General features: G+C 33.7%; 1 protein-coding gene across 1 annotated transcript in view; it reads right to left on the reverse strand.

Moving 5' to 3' along the window:
• Window positions 1-4,975: 4,975 nt before the first annotated feature.
• SHOC2 (SHOC2 leucine rich repeat scaffold protein) overlaps window positions 4,976-17,129 on the reverse strand; it is a 67,859-nt gene continuing 55,705 nt past the window's right edge. Inside the window, 5 exon segments of the mRNA XM_017887130.1 lie at window positions 4,976-7,039; window positions 8,867-8,984; window positions 9,312-9,449; window positions 11,336-11,458; window positions 13,865-14,053. Of these exon segments, the coding sequence (XP_017742619.1) occupies window positions 6,831-7,039; window positions 8,867-8,984; window positions 9,312-9,449; window positions 11,336-11,458; window positions 13,865-14,053 (777 nt within the window). The 3' untranslated portion in view covers window positions 4,976-6,830.

Here is a 17,129-nt window from a genome sequence, read left to right on the forward strand (position 1 = left end):
TTTTTTTTAATGCAGAAAATAAGCTCAATCTTTACGTTATTTCTAAAGAGAAGATTTAAGGGAATTAAATCTAAATAAAGAGTATAAGCAGTCCTATACTGCCCTTAACATTCTCCACCCCAATTCTTTAAGGAAATAAAATTTCTCACCTCTACTACAGCTACTTCTTGATTTTTGGAGTTCATCAGGGATTCTGTCTTTTTCCCATCCTACACAACCTCCCTAGGGAATCCTTGTTTCAATTACCATCTATATGTTGGATCATCTGTTTCCAGGCCTAACTTCCTAACAACATGTACGTATCCAATTGCTTACCTGGTATCTCCACTTCATGTTCCACAGGCTCTAAAACACATTCTCTTCCTACCTCTAAACAAACCAAAAGAATCTGGTCCTCTGCCAAGGTTCCTTAGTTTAGTAAAAACACTCAGATGCTTAAGCCACAAACCTGGGAGTATTCTTTGATCCTTACTCATTTTACCCAATCAATCATTACTTCGTACTAATATGTCTTGCTAAGGCTCCCTTAAGGGTCATTCTTTCCACCCCTATTACTAAAATTCCAATCAAAGCCACTGTCATCCATCATCTGGATGACTCTAACAGTCTCTCATCTGGCCTCTTGGTCTCTAGTTGTGACATCCTTCAATCTATTCTTCTCAAGGTAGCCACAGTGGTTTTTAAAAATACATATTAAAGAATGATACCAGGAAAGATGACATTTAATCACATTGTGTAAAGGACTAAAATTTGTTGTTTTCCTTTTCTTCAGTCAATTAAATAGTAGTTATCATTGGGTATTATCTCCTTTATCCTCATAGCTTTTGTTCTTGTGAAACATTTTAAAACACAAACTTACATAGTTTTCTTTATTAGCCAATATTACACCTTTTTTTTCTAGGAAACCTGCACTCAATTTCCACCTTTAGTTACCATGACATCCTAAACAGCTGAGTCAGAGCAAACTTTCTTATGAAAGTTTACAAAAGAACACAAAAACATTTTCTTTACATAACATGGAGATCATGATAAAAATACTATTAGGACTAGAAGGCTCAGAGCATGGGAGAATTACTTCTAAGAATTCATTTCTCCATTATAGAGCACAGTCTTCATTATAGGATATAACAACAACAACAAAATCCGAAATTTAAGGTTTTCAAAATAATAATATATAAACAACATAAACAACTATATTGAAGGACACCACTGACCATATCAAATACTATGCTGCATGTTTTTGTGCACTTATTTCTGTATACCTTCTGCATGCCATTTGCTGTTTCAAGTTTTCCAGAAGAATTTCATAGTAGTAAAAAGTCATTTCTCTCAGTTCCACATTTTTATGGTTTCATGACACTGCAAAGACTGATTTCAGGTCCAGCTTCAGTTACACACAGCATTGGAAATCTTTTCAAAGACTCTATGGCAGAACGTTTACAAATACATTATTTCCATTGAATAACAATACAGAATGACTTACTAAAATGGCAATTTTTATAAAGTCAAAATAATCAACAATATAATTCAGGTTCAAAGTACATTATGTGAAGGCTGTTTATACCTTTTAGTCTTGAATCATAATTCAGAATAGCTAAGTATTCTAAGCACAGTACAAGCCCTGTTAAACATCAGTGGAAACCTGATCTTTACCTGGAGAAAAATCCAAACTGTTAAATATATCATCATGTTCTTATGTAGCAATTATAAGGTAACTTTCTGAACTATGTTAAAAATGAGTTTTGAGGTGGAAGAAGAGACAAACAGCAAATGTGAAAAAAGTGTATATTAGTATATTTTCTATTCAAGACTAGTATTAAAATAAATTATTTGATCCACCCATAAAACATTTTTAGTAGTGGACATCAGGTTTTAAGTACTAGCTAAATTGGCAGATTTCTTAAATAATTTCTTTGAAATCATAAAAAGAAAATGGCATAGATGGCTGATGCAGATGCTACTTGTATACTGTTTAATCAGACCAGTGGAAGGTTAAATTCTCCATAATGCTTTAAAAACTTTATCTATTTTCATTTTAAGAAACAACACAGGCCGGGCGCAGTGGCTCACGCCTGTAATCCCAGCACTTTGGGAGGCCGAGGCAGGCAGATCACAAGGTCAGGAGATTGAGACCATCCTGGCTAACACGGTGAAACCCCATCTCTACTAAAAATGCAAAAAAATTAGTCAGGCGTGGTGGCAGGTGCCTATAGTCCCAGCTGCTCGGGAGACTGAGGCAGGAGAATGGTGTGACCCCGGGACGTGGAGCTTGCAGTGAGCCAAGACTGCGCCACTGCACTCCAGCCTGGGCAACAGAGCGAGACTCTGTCTCAAAAAAAAAAAAAAGAAACAATATCAGTAATTATAAAAAGCAAATTAGATAACACAGAACATCTAAATGATGATGGTCACTGATAAAGCACCCAAAAACTCTCATTAGATTTTCCAAGTAAGATGATTTTTTGGAGTACCTATAATATATAAAATGCTTCTAATGCCATTTAAATATTATTACATTATTATTAGGATTCCTAGGATGGAACTCTAACAATTTGCACAAAGACAGAATCTCCCCTCTAGCCAAACTTGCACCATTGTGCAAGAAACAAAAAAAAAAGGCTCCTTCCTTAAGGTTCTTAAGTCAGAAATGTGACATAATATACTGATTTTGTTAGAACAAGAAACTTTACCAACACCTGCTAAAAAAAAAACTGTGATAATATACAAATCTATGACGTGAATAAACGTCACCCCCAGTATGGTATGCTGCTGTATACTGCACAAACTGCAAAAGCTGTATACTGCATGCCCTGCCCCAACTACTCTCAACAGTAGAGGCTACTCCTCCTAACAAACTTGGATACATTTCCAGTCTGAAATACTATAAACTACTACCCAGATAAAGTCTTGATCACAGACAGGTATTTAAATTCAAAACCGTTTACATAAAGAACTTATAGTATGTCAGTGGGATATTTAACAAGTGTATACAAAAGAAAGTATTAAGGGTAATGAGAACCAACTCCAGTTTTTTAAAATTTAAAAAATCCCTTATTTTAAAGTCATTTTTTAAAGTGAAAAAATAAACCCAGAAATTTTTCTCAGAAAGGCATTCTATTCAGTAACAAAGTACTGATAACTATTTTATAAAACATTCTCATATTTTCCTAATATAACAATATTCAAGATACTCCCTTAGATACCAAGTCAATGTCACAACTCTTGCACATTCAAATTCTCCAAGATTACATAATCAACTAAAGATTTGCCATGTGTTTCCCAATGACTCCTCAAGACTAAACTACTCAAAAGAATAAAGCAAGAGAAAAGTTTTAGCTAAGACATTTGATACACTATCTTATCTTCTGATCAAGGCAGAAGGAGACCTTTCCTCACAAATAATTCATTTTAGTTCAAGTTTATAGATTTCAGGAATGTATACTTCTCCAGTTTATTTTGAATTATGCTATCTGCTTTCATCTAATTTTAATCATGCAAGAGTGATCATATATTCTGATTTCCTGAGACCACTGTTGCGCTGTTGTCCCTATATAACTATCGGTAGTGCCCCCTTTTCATTTCAGAAGTGTCTACTTTTATATACTTAGTTACTATACATTCTTATTAATAAACAATTATAAATTCTGCAAGGTGAAATTTGGATTCAATGCACATGGCTTAGAAATAACAGATGAGGCTGGGTGTGGTGGCTCACGCCTGTAATCCCCACACTTTGAGAGGCCGAGGCGGGCAGATCACGAGGTCAGCAGATCCAGACCATCCTGGCTAACACAGTAAAACCTCATCTCTACTAAAAATACGAAAAATTAGCCGACCATGGTGGCAGGTGCCTGTAGTCCCAGCTACTCGGGAGGCCGAGTCAGGAGAATCGCTTGAACCTGGGAGGCGGAGGTTGCAGTGAGCCGAGATCACGCCACTGCACTCCAGCCTGGCTGACAGAGCGAGACTCTGTTTCAAAAAAAAAAAGGAAAAAAAAAGGAAATAAAAGATGAAAAGCAAAAGGTTTTAACAAAAATTTACAGAAAACCTAGACAAATTTTAATGTATAATAAGTAACCTATTTTAAATGATTCAAGCTGCACAGATAAATTAGAAATTTGCATTACATTTTTTAGAGATCATTCCCATTGCAATACCTACATTTTAAGTAAAAATAAATGTTTTAAGTGTATTTTTCCTTCCTGTATCATCTACTGTTTTCATTTATATCTATAAAGTTCATAAATTATTTAGCACCTCCTCCTTTCTGTATAAAATAATCATGTGGGATTTAGAAAGTATTAAACTCTCACAAAAGGACAGGCTGACATTACCATTGCCATTTTTCTGCTACATATTAACAAAAGCAAAGTTTAGAGCAATGTTTTATAATGTAACATCCTTGAACATTCTTATTTGCTGAGTCTCATGGAGAGACTAAATGTAATTTCTTTAAAAGAAAGGAAAATTTTTGGACATGCCAATTAGTCCCATTGCAGTTTCAGGAAAAAGTATTAGCTCAGATGTAGTCTTCAACAATATCCCTTATTATATTCAAACTATTTAAATATTAAATATCTTGATTTCACAGGGATATCTTAATCAGAGTTCATTTTAGTTTCTTGGTAGAAATAATGAAATTTGTGGGCTCTTACAAGGTGACAGACTGCAGAGGATATGTTTTATACTTCTTCAAAATTTTTTATAATTTGTCATTATATTGCTTACACATAGCATGACTTCTACATGTAAGACCGATCATTTTACATTTCTGTTACAGATTAACATAAATAAAGGTGGAACAAAAATGCTTTTAAAACTCTATTTTCATTTTAAGAAATAATAACCATTTTTTTTTTTTAAGAAAAGACATTTAGTTACTACCTTTAAAGTTCAAGTTCCATCATCTTAATCTTAATACATAAAAGCATACCTGGATACGGAATTTAAAAAAACCACAACATACACACAAGCTCTAGGTAGAGCTGTAATAAACAAATTCCTTTTATAAACAAAATTTTAACTGAAAAGCCACAGTAGATGGGGGGGAAAAAAAAGAAGAAAGGATATTACTTGGTAAAATCCAGTGACATCTACAATAGTTTTACAGCACATTTAAGCATTCTAGGGTTTTATATCTTCACCAGCCTTCCATTTCTTAGTTGATCCTTATAAAATCTCTAATTACAAACATAGGTTTGATCTCAAACCTAGTCATGAATTTGAGTGCCAGGAAAAGCAGAACAACAGTCCAAATTTCTATCTTAATATCACAGCCTTAATTCAAAAATGGTTTTGTGTAAAACACAACGCCCAACTAAATGGAAAAAAAAAACACAAGCAGCAATATGTAATTATACAAAATAGTTATTAATTATATATGAAGTGTTTTTTAGGATGACATCCAGAACGCAACTTGCTCTGAGACTCCTCAATAATCAAATTGACTTAGACCAACAATACTGCTAAGTATTAAAAGCAGTGAAGCAAAAGAAAATATATCAAATAGTACATGCACATCTTACAGAACTTCCACTGAACTCCCCAATGGCTTCTATGCAATGTGCCTCTTTTCCATAACTGTATTAACAAATACCAAGAAAGGAAAGATGAGATTAAAAGTAATGATACTGAACTGAATTGTTTGAAGCCAGTGCCCCACATGTGGGGAAAGTGCATTTAGTTCAGCAGCAATACAGCACAGTGTGAAGATATTGTGCTTAGACACAGATATTCCAGAATTGAAAGATGTACAAGGCAAGTCAAGATATAAAACCATAGCACACTGTTAAACAACCTTGAAACATACATATATTGCAGTTTTCAAAGAAAGACATTCATGTCATTGTACAAGGATAGGAAGAAATCCTTAAAGTTACCTACTGTAGTTTATGATATAATAAATACATATCTATATAGCATTGTATATACATATATAGATTGTGTGTGTTTATATGTAATTTATTTGCCAAATTATCCTGTTAGTTTCTGTGGATCTGCAACTTTCAGGAATGAAAAAACTCCTTTTCACTACACGTTTCTCTTCCCCCAAACTTAAAAAATATTCATACTAGAAAAGGTCTCAATACCCTTCTCCTACCCCAAAGATTCACTTCAGGTATTTCGCTTCACAACTCATCAGAGAAGCACAATTTAAGAAATTCTAGATTTTCAACTGTAACTTTTCACTTTGCCAGTTTTTGGTTTTTTTTTTTAACAAGCAAATACCTTTCACTATTTAAACCAGCTGATGCAAATTCTTTAGCAGAGGATTCAAACTCTAGATTTGACTGAATAAAACAGAGCAAATCAAAACAAACAAACAAAAATCCAGTGATTTACTCTGACTGTAAACAATACATAAAATTTAAATCTCAAATCTCAAAATAAGTTAAAGAAAAATTCTACTTTCAGGGCCTACAATACTATAAAGATACAACAATTGGTAAGGGGAAAATATATATGAAAAGTTGCAACAAAATTGTTTGCCCATTATTTTTCCTAAGAGAAAGTATATCTAACTATACTACCTCTGTCCCTTAAATTTAATAACTTCATAATTTGTTGGCAAATGTTTTAAGCAAACTGGCATATCAGAATACACAACAGAAAAACATCCATCATATTCAGCAAAGAAAACTTATATAAGCCTTTTGTACAGAATTTAAAAAAAATTCTAAATGGCTATGATTCCTCTATTAGCATAAACACATAATGCAATTTTTATAAATCTGCCATATAACAATATCTACATAAATAGATACAGATATAGATAAGAAACATTAATGGCAGTCTATTTTTGAACAGTGTGTGGGACCAGCAGATTTGTATCAGACCATGGCACGATACGGACCCTGCATCTTTAAGAACTGAATGATGAAAGAAGGCCCCCCAGCAACAATCTGAGGTGGAAGGTGACTGAGTGGACAGTTCTCAATACTCATGATTGAAAGCTTGCTACAGAGTGCCAGCTCAAAGGGAAGGCTATGCAGGTTGGGGTTGTCATTCAAATACAGTTCTTCTAGGTTCTCCAGTGTACCTGTTAAAAAAAAAAAAATCAAATCAATTATTTTTTTAAAAATTAGTTGCTATTTTAAAAGTTCAACCGGGCATGATGCTATTCTGGTCATTACATATACTGAGCACACATTTCCCTTAATTCTCCTTTCTTAACTTTAAAACTCTACAACCATGGATCTCAAATTTTGCTGCATATTCAAATCAACTTGGAAGACTTTTTAAACTCCTGATGTCCAGCTCACACTCCATACAAACTAAATAAATTAGAACCCCTTCCTTTATGGTAGGTCTTCAAGCTTGGAGAGCTTTGTATTTTGAAAGTACATATGCCCCATCTCCAGAGATTCTGTTTGGGATAGTTTGGCACATATATAATACTTACTTATATATATTTTTAAACTCCAAAGGTGAGCTTATTATATATTCAATGTCTATAACCACTTTTCTGTTGTAGATGTAACATTTTCTCAAATTAATAAATTTCTTATGTGCAAAAGTTTTATTACTTAATATGAACCTTTCACTGAGAGTTATCACATGTATGGCAGTAAGCCAAAACTCGATTTATGTAGACCTTTAAAATTTTTTTCTTAGACTATCTTAGGATACTTGTATTCTCTAGGAAAATGTCTCAAGCAATTAAATGAGATCAGGTGAATATATATACTAGAAATATATGTGTAAATTTGCCTCATGTGTTTCCAATTTTTAAATTTCAGAATTCAGAATATTTGACAGTGGTATTTATTAGAAAACTAACAGAAATAATAACTAGTATGTAATCAATGTGTTTACATGTAAGATACTTAAGCTTCAGAACAACCCTATGAGAAATTACTATTACCATCATTATTTTACAGGTAAGAAACTTGAGGCTTAGGGAGTTTACATACCTTATCTAAAGTCACAAAGCCAATAAGCAGCAGGGCTAGATTTTGAATGCTCAACCATCTCCAAAACCATTTTTTTTTTTTTTAATTATACTTTAAGTTCTGGGGTACATGTACACAACATGCAGGTTTGTTACATACGTATACATGTGCCATTTTGGTGTGCTGCACCCATTAACTCATCATTTACATTAGGTATATCTCCTAATGCTATTCCTCTCCCCTCCCCCAACTCCACAACAAGCCTCGGTGTATGATGCTCCCCACCCTGTTTCCAAGTGTTCTCACTGTTCAATTCCCACCTATGAATGAGAACATGTGGTGTTTACTAACCTATAGCTCCTGTGGGACGCTGCACTACAGATGGAAGAACATAATGCACAGAATTACTAATTTAAAAGCTAACATTTAATTACCATGTGACCTTAATCAAGTAATTCTCTTTATAAAGCAAGATTACAACTTGCACTGTCTAAAATTCCAGGTGGTCATGTATATTACATAAAATAATGGAAATGAAAACACTTGGAAAATGTTAAGTATTCCCAAATGTTAATATTGGTTAAATATTAGTATCAATTCTAAAATCTCATAAAGAAATGTTCTTTTGGCATAAAACATTACGAATTTAATTCAACCCTGTGTAATTTTTAAATTTAGAAGGAATATAAAATAACTTCTAAATTGAGGTTATACATAAAACCTAACGGAAATGTAAGTATTCCAAAACATTCTCAAATACAGCATTAATCTTAAAACCAATCCTAACAGCCTTTAGGAATCCTAACCAAAACCAATCAACAATCAACCATCAGTGCTCTATTAAAAAAAAAAATCTTAAGCCTGATATAACCTCAGTTTAAAAAACAATAGATTTGTCATATTTATCTGATATACTGCTTGAATGCACAAGAGCAACTTATTAGTACAGAGTCAAGCATTCATAGGGTTCATACCAATTTCTTCAGGAAGGTGAGTAAGCAGGTTCTCTCCAAGACCCAGATGTGTGAGATTAGTAAGGTGACCAATGCCTCTGGGAAGAGTGGTCAACTGGTTGTTTGTCAAGACTAATTTCTAAAAGATTAACAAAATAAAAGACAGTTACAAATATATTTCCTACATTTAATGTAAATTAAAATAATATGTCTAAACAATAAAATAAATAAACAGGGAAACTAGATTGGAAAGAATGAGAATCACTTACGTTACATATTTTTCTTTCACAAAATATCATTTGTTAGGAAAACGAAGCCAGGTTATATGAACATAAAACTCAGCCCTAATACTAGAATAGGAAAGTCTATCTGATCCAAGAATTACATCAAAATCTTAAGAAAATGTGCAATTTAGAATGGATTCCAAAACTTTATATAACTACAAAACCACCAGGATAATGTTTACCTGTAAATCCTTAAGATATGCAATTTCATTTGGCAAGGATTCCAATTTGTTCTCTTCCAGATCTAACTCTCTTAACTTCCTAAGGTTTCCAAGACCATGGGGAAGCTTCTTTAGAAGATTGTTTGATAAGATAAGAACCTAATGAGAAATTATTGATAATTTTTAGCAAATCATGAAATGAAATTATATGCTATCATTGTGTGGCTTAAAATCTATTAAGCAATGCTTATTTTCCAAACAGTGAATATTAAGGGTAATGTTCAATTATATAACATATAAAATATTTAACTTACTTTTCTAAAAAAATCACCATAGTTATTAGAAAAGAGATTTTACTTGATTATATCAAAACTAATGAAAACAAAAGAAGCAATTTAATTTTAACTACATTCCAAAAAAATTACTGAATAGTTAAACAAATGTTTATCTAATAGGAAACTATTTATTCAAAACCCTTACAAACCATTACTAAAGGAAGGTAAAAACTAAATTCTAAACTTGCTATATCAATCCACTGTATTTATTATCTGTCGTGTACTTATTACATTGAAAGCATCCTAGAAGATACTGAAGAGGGGGAAAATGGCAGAGGAAGATAGCCTTTGTTCCGATAAAGTTACAAACTAGCAGAAAAGACGGAGACAATACTGGGTTGGGAGAAAAAGCAACAGGTAAAACAGATATGTAAGGTTCTGGGTAAGTTTTTATGTTCATTTATTTTCCCTAATGTTATACCATCCATAATAAATACATACAATAAGTCCGAGAAAATAATAACAGCAGTCACCATGTGACTTCACTATTTGCAAGGCACTGCACTAAATGTATTATGTGCATTATTGCATTTAATCCTAATTACAACTCTACAAGATAAATACTCTTATCCCCATTTCACAGCTTAAGAAACTGAAGCTTAGGTAAGTTAAGTACATAAATATACAAAGATAATTACACTCAGCTTTGTTTGACTTCAAAGCCAATGTTTTTAGCCATTAAACCACACTATTTCACCTTATTAAATAATTTAAAAATTAGATCTTTAAAAAACATGGATATGAAGGAAATTTTAAAAAATATATTTACTATTAGTAAGCGTTTTCACCAAGAGATGAAAACTCTAGGAACTCAGAAGCAGGAGAAATCATCCTTAACTGAAGAGGTGAAAATAAAATGGATCTTTTTTTTTTGAGACAGAGTCTCGCTCTGTCGCCTGGGCTGGAGTGCAGTGACAGGATCTCAGCTCACTGCAAGCTCCGCCTCCCAGGTTTACGCTATTCTCCTGCCTCAGCCTCCCGAGTAGCTGGGACTACAGGCGCCAGCCACCTCGCCCGGCTAGCTTTTGTATTTTTTAGTAGAGACGGGGTTTCACCGTGTTAGCCAGGATGGTCTTGATCTCCTGACCTCGTGATCCGCCCGTCTCGGCCTCCCAAAGTGCTGGGATTACAGGCTTGAGCCACCGCGCCTGGCCAAAATGGATCTTTAGTCATGGAAAAACATACTAAAAGAAAAAAGGGGATGATAAGAGGGCATTCTAGATACAGAAAACAATAGGACTAAGCTTAGAGGGCTAGAAATAGGCATACCAGATTTACAACAAAGACAATAATCAATGAGTAAATAAAATAGCAGGTGGGTAATTAGGATGAAAAAGTATGATAAAGCATTCTAAATGACAGTCTGAGAATCGATAATTATTTTGGTAGACAATGGTGTAGTTTTTAAATAGACTAAAGAAAAAAATTGTTCTAAAAGATGCTTTTACAGAACTTTTCTTTTAGAGATATTAATATTTTATGGCACTCAAACATACCAACTTTTAGTAGGCAAGAGAAATTCAAAAGGACTGAATCTAGACTACTTAAGTCAACACTTCATTATCCTATTAGAGTTGTATGTTTAAGTGAGTTCTAACATTTCTAATTACAATCTTCACCCAAACAGAAATTGTTTATTTCAATTTGAAATTTTTAAATGAGGTAAGTATGGAAGGTTCTGAGGTGCTCTAATTGCTCATTTATACTAACCTCAAGAGAAACAAGACCAGACACATCCTCAGGGATCTTTGTGAGCTGATTAGTGGCTAAATTCAATTCTACCATACTGGTCCAAGTTCCAAAATCCAAGGGAAGTGATGTTAATTGATTGTCCTGGCAAAGACAAAAGAAGCATCCAAGGTAGAACCACAAAACAAAGTTCCATATACACCTGTTGCTTCAGAAAGAGAATTCTTAATTAAACAAAATCTTACTTTCCTTTTTGATATTTAAATATAGAAAGAAAAAAAATCAGCAACAGAAAACTCTAAGCCTCCAAAGTTTTTTATACAGTAATGAGGCTTTTATTTGGGAGTTAAACTGGAAGTTTGTTCCTTATGTGATTGTAATGGTAATAGAAAAATACACTATACAGAGAAACACTGGAGATTTCAAAGATCCTATAAATATGTTTTTACCATTTCACAATATGTAGAAATCACTGAATAAAATATAAATGCTCAAATAAAGATATGAAAACAATAGAATAAGACACATCTAATCACATCTCATGAGGAAACCGGAATGAACTCAGGAATTCTTGAGGTGCTAAGCAGTAAAGTAGGGGAGGAAAAATAGTCTTAAAAAGACAACAAATTAAATCATTAAAACACGAATCAGGTATTTACCATTTCACTTTAAAAATCCATAAGAAAAAAATGGTAAAATATATTCATCGCTGAAACAGAGGAAACAGTAAATATGGTCTTGACTTGGTTTAAAAATTAGACACGGCTGTTCACAGAAAAAAAGTATGCTACTTTTATTCATTTATAAAGTACACTTTCATCAATAACGACTTGTACCACATTGTTATGTGTTAGGGGTAATGGTATTGGGAGAGGATAATCAACACCCCAACCAGCTCAATACCAACGATATATGCCAGTATGTTAACAGTGATGCTACCTCAGTGGCAGTATTATTTTATATCCTTTATGTCAATCTGTATCTTTAAAATTAGCTGCATTGCACATGGATTGTCTCATTTCACACAAAATGACCCATAAAAGAAATCCCAAGTAGCAAACATTCTTTTGAAAACCAACTTTTTCTTTTATTGTAATATTTAAACTTGTTATCTATTTAATATTTAAGCTTATTGCCTATGTATGCCTAAACTACTGACACTTATAGTATGATTTATAAGGTATTTTCATTTTTAAAAATTTACTACTGGTACTTACATGCAAATGCATAAACTAATGAACATCTGAACCACTGTGTTTTAAGCCTATTACTACAAAATGAATATTCAGAATCAACACCATTACCACTGCTAAATCTCATATAACCAGACTGATTAACAAGAAATTTTACAATTGTTAAAACTGTAAGAGCATCTTGAATTTCCATTAGTTTACTTATTATATACTTCCAAAGAATCATCATAAAAGATACATACCATATTTATGAGCAAGTGTGGATGAAATTTAAAAATTGTACATTTAAGATTATAGTTTAAAGAACCACAACTATGTTCAAACGGTTCATCATGACAGGAAGAATACTATTAGCTATGTGGTCAATTCAGTTATCTTCTTTGGGCCTAAAGTTTGTCCAGTACAAATTAAATCACTGAACTTGGTAATTTCCCATTTGTTTTCTCCTTTTGCAATAAATTGCATTACAAAGGTGAAACTTGATCACTGTAAGCAAAAGGAAACTAATGTTCACCCATAAATAATTCTGATCTCTAAACATTTTGGCAAAAACCAGCTATATGTATAAATATAAAGATCTTTAATATATAATTAAGCATATTAAAACAGCTTTCAAAAGCTCTCGGTGGGAAAAGATTTTTTACATGCTTTAACTTTCTTCCACTTGATAAAATGAGAATATTTCAACTAGTATGTAGTGTTCTTTTAGACCAAAATATCATTTTTAATGGCTCCACAGTATTTCACTAAAGACACTTAACAAAATTAAATCTCTATTAATAAGTTGGTACCTATGAAATAGATAGCTCTGCAATACATATCCCTACAACTATACTTTTATAGACATTCATATTTCCTATTTTGTGGGGGATAGGGAACAGGTTCTTGCTCTCTTGACCAGGCTGGAGTGCAGTGGTGCCACCATAACTCACTGCAGCCTTGAACTCCCAGGCTCAAGCAATCCTTCTGCCCCAGCCTTCCATGTAGCTGGTACCACAGGCCAGCTAATTTTTAAAAATTTTTTTGCGAGACAAGGTCTCACTATATTGCCCAAGCTGGTCTTGAACTCCTAGCCTCCAGGGATCCTCCCACCTTAGCCTTCCAAAGCACTGGGATTACAGGTGCATCAGCCACTGAGCTGGACAATGATTATTTCTTTAGGACAAATTCCTAAGGGTATGCACAGTTCTAAGATATTTGTTATCGGATACAAAGTACCCTGAAATGTCTTATTATCAGTTTAGACCCATTAGCAAGGTACAAGTACCCACTCCCCACACAATTAGAGAAAACATAAATATTAGTGGAAGTACCAGTTAAAGCAATTCCTTCCCCTAACAAACAAATATATGCTTACCTTCATATTCAGCTTACTTAATACTTTTGCTCTGGAGAAAATTCCAAATGGAATTTTATTGATTCGATTGTGTTCCATGTTGAGGGAATAGATGGTAGAAAACTGAGATGGACCACCCACTGGATATAACTGGAAGCAATTCCTAGCTAAGGTCAAACTATTCAGTTTCACAAGACTTGATAAAAGACTCTGTAAAAAAATAATAAAATAAAATAAAAATAAACATAAGAATTAGAACTGTGATGAGACTCATTTTGTATAGAACAGCAGTCTCAACACAAATGCCTCAAAGGGCTTTGGGGGTGACAAATGACAAAGACTGGTTGGGGCAGTCTGTGACACCTCTTTACAGGGACAGTCACTACATAGCTCTAGCAGATTGGTGCCTTGCAGAAATGTGGAACCAATGTAGACGTCCAGATTTTATAGGAGGAAACAGAACATTTTTCCAATTTTTATTCTTTGGCTTCAATTTATTTAAAACACTGTATGGAATAAGGAAAACATGTCTGTGTGTGAGAGGCGCCTCATGGGTGACTAATTTGAAATTTCTACATTGCAGAAACTTTAGTGTCAGACAGTTCCAGGTCTGAGTCCTGCCTCTGCCACGGGCTGTACCACAAATCCTACCTAGTCTTAAGTTATATACCTATCTCTAAATTATTAAGATTAACATAATGATTCCTTTTAGGGAACATTAAATTCAGGAGATTATGCTTCCTGATACTGTATAATACACCGCTTTTCTATATGGTAAAATTTCTGAGGGCATATATGTACCCATTAAACAAGTATTTACTTAGCACATAACCCCATCTTCTCCTACTTTAGCCTCCCACCATTTAACCAAAGTACTGAATATTCAGGTATTACCAAAGAATCTCTGCAGTTAAGAAGATTAAGTTCTATTTATAGAAGTACATAGATAAGAAATTAGAAAATAATATATGACTGTATATAATCAATAATCAATTATATAGAATAGGCTCATGCTATTCAGTCTGGGCCAAGGAAAAGCAATATCAGCATCCCCTGGGAGCTTGTGAGAAATGCAGACACTTGGGCCCCACCCCCACTGAATCATAATATGCATTTTAACAAGATTCCCAGGTGATCTGCATGCTCATTAACATCTGAGAAATACTAGTACAGGCTATAAACTGTTTTGAAACTTGACTCTATCTTTAAATAGCTTGTGACTTTGGCAAGTTATTTTTCTGAACCTAGTGTATCATTATTTAAATAATGATATTTTATGGGTCATAGGGAAGACTAAAAGCGATAAAATACATAAATAACTTCACAATACCTAGCAGGGAGTAAGTGCTTAAATTTTAAATCCTTTCTCTATTTAAATTCAAAGCAAGGAATACTGGAATAACTGGAAAAATAGGATGAAAGTTGACAGCTACATCTTGAAGGATGAAAACATTTTAAAATACTCAGAGAAATAGAAGAAACACTCTAGATTCAAAGTAAAAGCACAAGCAGGGGAGAAGCAAGCACTGTGTGAGGTATGTATGTTTTTTAAATAATGTTCAAACTTCAGCTGTCCACCATCAGCAAATTGAAAACTTAGTACTTGAGGTGACAGTATAATTGCCAAAGCCATCTGAAGGAATGAAGTAACTATATAATTGAGGATATACCTATACAGAGAACTGAAACTTGTTTCTTTATACTATATCTTAAGAAGCTACCCTTAAAATCTGTGTATTGTTGTACACAAACAAAAGGAACAACAGAGGTAAAACTGTGGCAAGAAAACTGCGTGGCAGTCGATTCACGAAAAATCTCTACAGCTACTCAATTGAAAATAAAGGAGTTTTACTGAGCCTCATGGCAAAAAATGTGTTTCTTTTTATTCTTACAACTGACTTTATTGAACTGACTCATATGATAAAAAATGTTAATATTGAGTATATTTGAGAAGGGGCAACAAGAAGGCACCTCTTCGAGCTCTCATTTCTTAGTCACATTGTGAAACAGGGGTTGCTTTTTTTTTTTGGTTAGAATCACACACATCTAGGCTCCTATTTTATACCTTCTACTAAGTTTTGTCAACTTTGGTGAATTAATTAGATAATCAATATACCTCTTACCATACTTCCAGAAAAATATTTAAGGTAACAAATTTGGCCAAAAATATAACCTCTCTTAAGCCTTATTTTGCTGCTTGATGAGGATACTCCAATAACTAGTAGGTTTATGAGAAAGATTAAACGAGATAGTACATGTAGAGTACCTAGACTCATGCCTTGGGACTATGTGGTTCAAATTATTAAGTTCCTTTTACTTATATGTATACATCTACATTAAAATAAGTCCATTTTCAGTCAGTCTTCAAATGACAAAATAGTCATTTTAGCAGCTCTGATTTCAGCTATTTAATATGCCCTTATTGAAAACCACTTTCATAATTTCTTGCCTAACCCAGCTTGAGTATCTTATAAGTGCTGTCTAATGGATTTCACTGTTTTCCTTACTATAAATGCAGATAATTTCACATTTGCATTGAGACTATGCTGCTTCCAAAGCACACTGATTACTTTTAAATTAAGATTTCATACTTTCCCATATTCAGTGGGACTAGGAGTGGGGCCCAAGAGTCCACATTTCTAACAAGCTCCCAGGAAAATCCATATTTCCTAACAGGTACCCAGTAATTATTAGTTTCACTTCACTGACAATAAGACTGGATATGTATTAATTTAAATTTTTTCACTTATTTTTTTTTTTGAGACAAAGTCTCCCTCTGTTGCCCAGGCCGGAGTGCAGTGGCGTGACCTCAGCTCACTGCAATCTCTGCCTCCTGGGTTCAAGTCATTCTCCTACCTCAGCCTTCTGAGTAGTTGGGATTACAGGTGCCCGCCACCTCACCCAGTTAATTTTTTGTATTTTTAATGGAGATGGGGTTTTGCCAAGTTGGCCAGGCTGGTCTTGAGCTCCTAACCTCAAGTGATCCACCTGCCTCGGCCTCCCAAAGTGCTGGGATTACAAGTATTAGCTACAGCGCCTGGCCTTAAAGAATCTTTGTTCTTAATTCGATCACACACACACATACTCAGAAAAACTACCAAGCCAAAACATAGGAGCAGCACTTACGTAAGACATTTTTTGTTAAAAAAAAAAAAAGACTTTGCAAAGCTCAATCAATCAGTAAGTCCACAATTCTTTTGTTACATTACTACAGTAAGATATGCTTGAACAACTATAAGCAAACATGCATTGTTGACATGCTAAAATAGGTAGGAAAATAAGGAAA

Source organism: Rhinopithecus bieti, unplaced genomic scaffold, assembly GCF_001698545.2.
Source record: "Rhinopithecus bieti isolate Rb0 unplaced genomic scaffold, ASM169854v2 scaffold_13348, whole genome shotgun sequence".
In the NCBI taxonomy this organism is placed as follows: Eukaryota; Metazoa; Chordata; class Mammalia; order Primates; family Cercopithecidae; genus Rhinopithecus; species Rhinopithecus bieti.